Genomic DNA, 9,085 nt, shown 5'->3' on the forward strand with positions numbered 1-9,085 from the left:
TGCTCCATACTTCTGTCATTCGTCACGTTAAAGTCGGGTAGATCATTTGGAACTTTACTTGGATCGTAAACCACTGCGCTTCGTAACATTCTGAGTTGTTCTTCAGTCAACATATTGCAATAATAAATGTAAATTGTGACAACGCTGCTGATCGTTGAACTTGATAATGGAACGTAGTAGGCTAGCGAAGTTTTAAAATATATAGGCCTACCTTTCTCGCGCCTTTGTTCTTGCTATTTCTCTGTATCATAGGCCAGGACTTTGCTTATTCAGATGTGCTAAAGATAAACTGAAGCCCTGCTCTCGGGGATTCTATCATTCTCGAAACTTCACTTTTCTACTCTTTGAGACCTTAGATGTATGTGCCACAATGGGGAGATCAAAAGGGTATGTACACACCCCCGTGTCAAGTTCTTTATATTTCTTTTTATATTGCGTGAAGTTCCCCTTTGTTTTATTGCGACACCAAAGACACGAGGGTTGTCTCAGCTATCGTATAAAAATAACAAAACAATTACTTACAAATTTAAATATATAAGCGCGGTGTCTCACGATCTCTCACCATATAATATATATGAAACCTGCAGGTTATTTAAAAAAATCGGAATCTTTTGTGTCACGAAAGTTGCAATGCATTTGAAAATTCTATTTCTACCAGCATACGGTTAAATTGTTTATTTCGTGTCCGGTTTGTGAGGTCGTACCGGCTGCAGTTAACAATCTGCGGCAAAAACTTATCATTTTTTGTCAAGCACTTGTTGCAGGTTTGAACTGTCAAACACCACAGAACCTGTTCTATACCAACTAAAGTTGTCATATAGTAGGGTGGGGTATGTTGGGACATGGGGCAAGTTGGGTTATTTTTTTAATCTAACTTTTACGGGTACCCATTGGATGACTAAAACAAATGTTAGAGTATTATTTGGTATTCTCACGGTCCAACGTATTCCGCACTTGTTATTTAGTCGTTACTGTTCTGTTGGAGTCGGATTTCTGTTGATGGAGGTGCGGGTACAGAGCTCGGGACACGTGAAGACGTCATGGTTCAGAGTCGGTTGTGTAGTTGCAGAAAGTGAGTTAGTATTGTATGGTGGTACCAGGTGGCAGGTATGAAATTCCGTAAATGATTTTTTAAGACAAATATTAATACTAAGGAAAAATATATTTCAGAAATATTAAATTTTTAGCGGGTGCGGCTTTCCAATTAGATTTGGTATTTGGCCGTTATAAATGTGATTACCAATAAACTTTCTGACCAGTATTTTACGGGAACTATTTATAATAGAGAACACTTCTCTTCAAAAAATCATCAACGAAGCCCCTTTATTTCTCTAAAGTGCGCCACCTACAAATCACTCCTGGCAACTTAGACGCGAAGCGTTGACACCTGACCCGATTGTTTGCACGTTGTTATTGTAATGTTTGAGGCAACTTTTGAATTGTCTACAGAGCATTTCTGTATTAAATTAGTACTTAATTATAAAGCTAGTTCAATAAATTGTACAAAAAGTCAGTATTATGTTGCCGTCAAAGTCATAGAAACACCGAGAAGTTCAACTGCCACGCTATTGTGATTCCAAAAGCTAATAAAACTGTGACCTTTGCAATGGGTTTAAACGAACTTGTTGGATTTTATTTTCCCTTTTCTTTTTCAGGAAGGCATTAAGTAGGTTATATTTACCTTATCAAACATTCCTTGGCGAAAAATTACCTTCATTAAATGACTAAAGTGTCCCAAAATAACCTCTTCTTATAAATCCCGTTTTTAACTTTTTCAAATAGGAAACAAATTATCCATGTTTTTTCTACATTTTCCAATCAGTTTCAGACCTTCTGTATCAACAATCTCAGGCTTTTTAATATAGAACCCTATTTTTGGCAAAAAGACATGACACAGTTGTAACCTCACGAAAATGGACACAGACGAACGATTTCGGTGGCTTGAATTACGAATCTCAACGTCCCTAAGACCTCGTGCTGATGACCTGAAATCGCTTTTCATTCGAGATGAATCAAAAGCAACTGTGCTAGAATTCTTCTCTAATGACGAAGCACATCACTTGTTTGTGTATACCTTGACGGAAGATAAAGGGGGAATTAGAGTGTCAACATTTTCACCAAAGAAGGTGGCTATTATGTTGAATGAATGAATGAATAAATGAGTGTAACTTACTTTATCCTTGCGTGGCCAGAAAACGACAGTCGTTATCACACGGGTTTAACACCTCGTTCCAGCTGATGAGTTACCATGTATGTTACTTTGTAGGTGATTATTCTTTTGGGGGAATTTTTTAATTTTTTTATTTATGGCTGATAATTTAGAAAACCCATACACAATGGTAGCAACGTCGAGCCTTGAACCCATACCCTCTGGGTTACAGGCAGGCGCGCTAACCACTATACCACGGCGCCGGACATGTTATAATAGAAAAACGTATGTAGAAAAGAACAACTTTACATACACTGTCCGGCGCCATAGCGCAAGGATTGGCGCTGCTGCCTCTAATCCAGAGGTTACCGTTAAAGAATTAAGACATGACGCTACTACCATGGTTTGCATACTATGTGTCCTTGGGCAAGACACTTAAAGGACAATTGCTCAAATGGTCACTTATGGAAAATCCCAGTTTTCAGCCATATGTAACACATAATGAAATAATTCAAAAAATCACATACAAGGTAAATCGTAACTGGGCACAAGGTGTGTGAAACAGAATACTTGTGTTATAAGGACTGTCCTTGTCCCGCCACGAAGGGGTAAATTAAATAAGGAACATTCAGACCAGGTACTGTGACTACAGTCCTTAGTATGAATAAATGTAACTTACTTTATACTTGTGTGGTCAGAAAACGACAGTCGTTATAACAAAGTTGTTCATACACCTCGTGCCAGCTTACGAGTTACCATGTATGTTTCTTTGTAAGTGATTATTTCAGTTCTTGGTACATAGCAGTTTTATCAAAACATTTTTCTTGCAGCATGCCTTTAAACTGTATGTGTAGGATCAAACTAAATTTTATAGGGATGAATTTTCCCATCCACTATTAGGATATTATACATATATAGCTAGAAACATACATTTCTTTAAAAAAATTCATGCTTAGGATTTTTTACAATTCTTCTTATATATATTTTAGGTGTCTGAAAAATGTCTTTGCTTTGTAAAGACTGGTACAGCATCACAGTTACACGCAGGAAATTTTGATGATGGAGTCACCTGTCTTGACTGGTCAGAGGTTTTACCTCATGCTGATTTGTTTGTCAGGTATGTTATATTTTACTTGTATGGATACTCTTACCCAGCCGTTCTTAATCTTTTTTGTATGTTTTACCTTTTTAACAAAGATGAATATCAGATTTACCCCAATATATGAAATAGTGCTCATTTAAGCAACTAATACCTATAACTGGCGCAATTTTACTGTCCCGTCAACTGATGTGGATTAGGTTAGGGCTAATTTACCCCCTTGATTGACAGCTCATTTAAATTTACCCTTTGTTAAGAAAGGCTGCCCTAATCTAACCACTATGATTCGGTGTGCTTTTAAAATTACAATAATTTTACATGTGATTGGTTACTTAAAAATTTGTAACTCCATAGTGTTCCCATACCACAGGACATCACCATGTGTGATAAATGTAATACATTGCATTACGTAACTCAACATCTAATCTGTTTTTTTGGTTAATAAAGAAGATTAGCTTAGTTTGATATGGATAGGTTATTTATTGTCAGTGTAATGAAGCAGCTGTGGCCTATCTCAGATACCATGGTATGCCTCGCAGTATAAACTCACCCATATAGAACAAGCAATGGTCAATGGTTAAGTATTAATGGACAGTAATATTGGCTAAAATTATGTTAACATTAAATGAATTGTCGGAATGTTGAAACGTCTTCATCATTATCTCTGATTTATAGGGACATCTTCCTTCCTCTTCTTTGTACGGACACAGAACTGATGTTGGAAGCAGCAGGAGAAGGTCTCGTCATCACTTCGGATAAACTAATGGATATCTTGCACCGGTTGCTAGGCAACCTGGAAGTTTCAAGAGGTGTCCTTGATGGAGCGGTATGTGAAAATTCACGTTTCATTATTTTCCGGCAAATTTGTTGCAATATATACCTCACATAATAAAACTATGCAACCACTTTTAAAATTAATTGTAAGAATAAATTTGCAGCAACTATTATAAATATAATAAGGTGGGAAAAGATGGGACACCTTTGCATTTTATTTTCTTGTCGCATTTAGTAGTGAACAAAGAACATTCAAAGAATTGTAAAACCGCATCCTCACGACTTCCATGGACTGTCGTTAATTGTTTAAAACACGATCAAGATATTTGTATATTATGTGCTAAAAGGGTCCCATCTTACTATATCATAATATTCAACATTTAGAAAGCATTCAACCGTCTAAAATGAATCTATTTTTGTAACAGCCTTTTTCCCAAATAACTTAGTCACAACATTACCCCAGGTAACCCTACCCCTCCCATGTATTGAAGTTCTAGCAGAAGCTGCTGTGTTTCAACAGCGTCAACCTGCCGTCATCCATGTTTTGGAATCAGCAGTTGTTGGTTGGATTCGTCAAATTCGTAACGTGCTACGTCATGACTCACTTACCGCTACAAAGTTAGTATTTTTACCGTTTAAAGTAAAGGTGATGAGTTCAAGGCTTGTTGATGGGTATATGTGTCCTTGGGTGAGACGCTTAATTCCTAAAACCCTGCAAATCCTAGTGTTATAATTTTTGTCTGTTATGTGAGAATGAATGTAACTTACTTTATCCTTGCGTGGCTGGAAAACGACAGTTGTTATAAAACGAGTATTTATACACCTCGTGCCAGCCTATGAGTTACCAAGTATGTTACTTCGTGGAATCGTGGGTGATTCTTTTTTTGTGGATTTTTTCATTTTTTTATGTGTGGCTGATAATTTGGACAACCCATTAGTGACCACTGGGTTTGAGCAATTGCCGTTAAGTGTCTTGCCCAAGGACACATACGCCCACAATGGTAGCAACGAAACCTGCCACCCCAGGTTTGGTGCCTTTAATTCTGGCACACACAATACATGTATCTATTGCAGGAAATTAAGTAAAGAAGCTAATGAACCCATCAGGCCACACCATGAGCTTGAGATGTGGGAACAACATATTCAACATGCAACCTCCATTTTACAACAGCTAGATGGTAAGTTTTTTATTTTACAACAGCTAGATGGTAAGTTTTTTATTTTACAACAGCTAGATGGTATGTTTTTTTTGTTTTAAAACAGCTAGATGGTACGTTTTTTTATTTTACAACAACTAGATGGTATGTTTTTTTATTTTACAACAGCTAGATGGTAAGTTTTTTTTATTTTACAACAGCTAGATAGTAAGTTTTTTTATTTTACAACAGCTAGATCGTAAGTTTTCCATTTTACAACAGCTTGATGGTAAGTTTTTTATTTTACAACAGCTAGATGGTGAGTTTTGGTGGGGCAACCATAAATGCATCGCATTCAAAATGCAACCGACATGATAAATTAGTAATTAAACCCTATTTAGCTAAAAAAGTATTTTTGCCATGAATGCCTAAGAACTTCTAATGTAAAGTAGTTTGCCATTTTATATGACTGCAGGCAAAGGCTATACCTAATTTTCTGTATTGATGTCTAAAAGGCTTCTGTAATAATGTTTATTATTCAGAAAAGAGCAAATTTTCGACTTTTACATATAAATTCCATTTTTGTTTAATTTGACATACTGTGCGAGTTGTATGCTGTTGCACTATTAATGCAAAAAAACTAGTTTTTGGCAGGCTTTGTCTTATTAATTATAATTTATTTCTTATTTTGTTTGACCCTATATTAGTTAAAGGTGTTTTTTTCAATTAAATCAGTCCGTTTTAAAAAACTACAACATAAAAACATGTTGAAAACTTGAAAGCTTGTTTTTATTTACTAACAAATATAAAACGTGTGTATTCACATTTCTGTAGTTCAAGTTATGTTTTAAAATTAAACATCTTTTTCATTGTCACTGTCACTGGTCCATGCTTCACTTGATATATCACCAGTGGAAACATCTTTAATATTTACCACTGGTAATGCTGGTTGATCGTCTTGGTTTAACTTAGATTTCTTCCGTGCCATATCATACCCTTCAAGTCTCCTTGTCTTTTTCCTGGTTTTGCCATCAGGAAAAGCAGTTAGAAAGAGATTGACAGCATGGGAGTAGTCCTGCTTTTCATAACCACTATCTTTCCCACATATTCTCAATAAAGCTAGCTCTGATTTGTTGTTTAAGCGTTCGCTGCGTTGTTTTTTAGTAAAAGAGGAAAATATATGTTCCACTTTAGCATTTGTAAAAGGAAGCACCATACAAATTTCAACAATTTGCAAAGCATTACTAATTTGTAACTTTTTCTTCAAACGAAACAATTGTTGCCAAGCAACCTCATTTGAAGACTGCTTGAGGAAAAGCATGCGATGGCTTTGTATTGTACGTATCTCTGTCTCCACTCTTCCAAAAATACACTTATTATTGGTTAAAGGTTGATGAAATCTCTCCTCCACCACAGAATATGCTTTCCTTATTTCTTGTACTGACATTGCTCCATAAGATGCCACATCTAACACCATTGCTGCGTTTACAAAGATTGGATCTTTGGTCAGATTTTGCAGCCTGCTTGTTAGTGATTCAACTAATTCATGAGCCACTGTGCGCAATTCTTCTGATACTGCTTGTAAGGTTGCATCCAGGCCACCAGTGCACTCACTCAATTTGTGACTATGAAAACTATATGTTGAAGAATCCTCAGATTCTTGTATGTTGGGAAGAACATTTGTGTGAAGGAACTGAAATGCAGAGCTGTCATTAAGAGCTTTTCCACCATCGTTCTGTAGATTTTCCATCAAGCATGTAATAGATGACATAAATGCTTGAACTGCTGTAATAGTACAGGGCATGAGCAAGTTTACATCTTTTAATGCAAGAGAGCATGGCTTAACCATATTTAACACATCGTGTTTGACAGCTAGCATGATAATGCTCTTTAAAGAAGTGCATTTTCTCATCACTCCTTCCAACCTGGCTTTGTCCTTTTTCATTATGTTGTTATGTGGAGAAGAGAGTTGGTCTGAACAAAATTCTATCAGTGTTGGTAAGTTAAATAGAAATGTTTCAATAGCTGTGATCTGATGGCCAACCCAGCTTGAACCACTTAGATTAAAACAAGGTTTAAATCTAAGATGAGGCATACCTGTAGAAAGATAAGTAGTTAAAATAAAGATAAAATGTTAAACATGCATAAAATCCTACCTAGAAAAGCTGCGGTTCTTTTAAACAGCCTCCACCTTAGAGACGAACTCTTGAATAGGCCATACACCATTGTCATAAGTTCATTAGCTTCTTTGCTGGCTGCACTTGAATCAAATGCTTGGTGGATTGCCATCTCAACCTTATGAGAGGGACACGACACCATTACTACATGGTCGCCTAAATCTTCTCTTTCAAGACGATGTACAGCCTTATTTGTGGCGGTCGCATCTCCCCCCAATCCAATTTCTCGTTGCTGCCGAATGAAAGTAAAGCCAGCTTTTTGTACAGATTTATTCAGGGCCGCTTTAAAACCAGCAGCGTCGATATCTTCGAGGTCCTCGATTGATAAAACATCAAATGTTGGCACACCACCTTGGCAAGTTTTAATTACGAATACTTCTTTTTTATCATTAGGTTTTTTTGCACTAGAACAACCATCAAATAAAATACTGAAGTATAATCTAGATCTAGTATTTAGTGGCTCTGTAATATCCTTTTCCAGTATAGCTTGAGACAAATATTGCAAAATTTCGGATGCTGCTTTGTCGTTACGATAACCTAATCCAAGATTGATATCAAATGTTTCTTTATTGGAGAGAAACTGGCAAACTGTTGGGTAGAGTCTAAACGAAAGTGTATTTGCCGCCATGAAATGCACAACCTGAAATTTTTTGATTAACTGTTGTTTTTGCTCTTCATTTAGTATTTCCTTTATCTGTCTTCGATTAATTGGAACAGTGTTTTTGGATGGGCCTGGAGAGCCATCCTGGGTATTTGCTGCTTCTCCTAGTTGCAGTACAGCAGTTCTGTGCTGGCCAGAACTCTCTAAATGTTTTATTGCATTGAATTTTTTTATGACTCCAGTACCATCAACCCATTTTCGCATTTGATTTACAACTGCTCCGTGAACCGTAATTTCATATTGGTCAGCATAAACCTGTTTGCACAGTTTGCAGTAGATTTTCGTCACGTTGCCTTTCTCGTTCTGTTCATATCCAATTTCTGGTAGATTCCATCTCTCAACCACACATGCTTTGACCATTCTTGCTGGCCACAACTTCTGGTTTGATTCGTCGTCAAAATGGACGTGTTTTGTTAGTTACGAAGTTAGAAACTTAGGACACTGCCTTAACAAGCATAAGCAATGGCGCTATGGCGTTGGCTATTTCAATGCTGAATGCGTCGAACGTGTAGTGTTTCCAAATCTGTGGCATTTGGCAAAAGCCGCGGTGAATTTCGGGTGTTGCCATAAATTATTTGTTGGAGTTAACTTTTACAGCAAATGAATATTTGCTTACTAAAATATGTTTTTTTAATAAATCACGTTTGCTAATATCGCCGTTTTGAAATACAGGAACCAGAGTGACGAAGTAATATACGTAAATAATGTATGTTGTCCGTTATATCATAATGAGAATGATATTTATGTGGGATTTACAAATTTTTATCAGTTGTTGTGGATAAAACAATTTGTCTTACGCAAACTTGGTTTATGCTCAATTCAATTCCATAGCCGCGCCGAAGAAATACGGATGGTTCGCGAAAGAGAAAGGAGAGCAAAGGCACGTAGGTATTACAGAAAAAAAGGCTTTCTCGCGAACGCACGAAGAGAAAGTTAGCATAGTTAACGTGACGTTTTGGGTATTTCCCTCCGCGTGCTTTTTGATATTGCATTCGTGGCTTTTGCGATGGCCGTTTTAGGTCTGCATGGTTTAATTTTCTACATGCCACCGAGTTTTTGTTGCATTTACACTAGAGCTTTACGCTTCAC

General features: G+C 36.8%; 1 protein-coding gene across 1 annotated transcript; it reads right to left on the reverse strand.

The window, feature by feature from the left end:
* Positions 1 to 5,925: 5,925 nt before the first annotated feature.
* LOC100179588 lies at positions 5,926 to 8,677 on the reverse strand. Its single transcript, XM_002130666.4, has 2 exons — positions 7,315 to 8,677; positions 5,926 to 7,255 (listed from the first exon to the last, which is right to left on the reverse strand). Exons 1-2 carry the CDS (start codon positions 8,354 to 8,356, stop codon positions 6,012 to 6,014), a joined length of 2,286 nt encoding a protein of 761 aa, XP_002130702.1. The 5' UTR covers positions 8,357 to 8,677; the 3' UTR covers positions 5,926 to 6,011.
* Positions 8,678 to 9,085: the final 408 nt, after the last annotated feature.

Source organism: Ciona intestinalis, chromosome 10 (genome assembly GCF_000224145.3).
Source record: "Ciona intestinalis chromosome 10, KH, whole genome shotgun sequence".
NCBI classification, from domain to species: Eukaryota; Metazoa; Chordata; class Ascidiacea; order Phlebobranchia; family Cionidae; genus Ciona; species Ciona intestinalis.

Coding starts and splice junctions, on each gene's coding strand:
- LOC100179588 (XM_002130666.4), bottom strand. CDS start 8,356: ATGGTCAAAGCATGTGTGGTTGAGAGATGGAATCTACCAGAAATTGGA. Junction 7,256..7,314: donor AAGAACCGCAGCTTTTCTAG/GTAGGATTTTAT, acceptor ATCTTTCTACAG/GTATGCCTCATCTTAGATTT.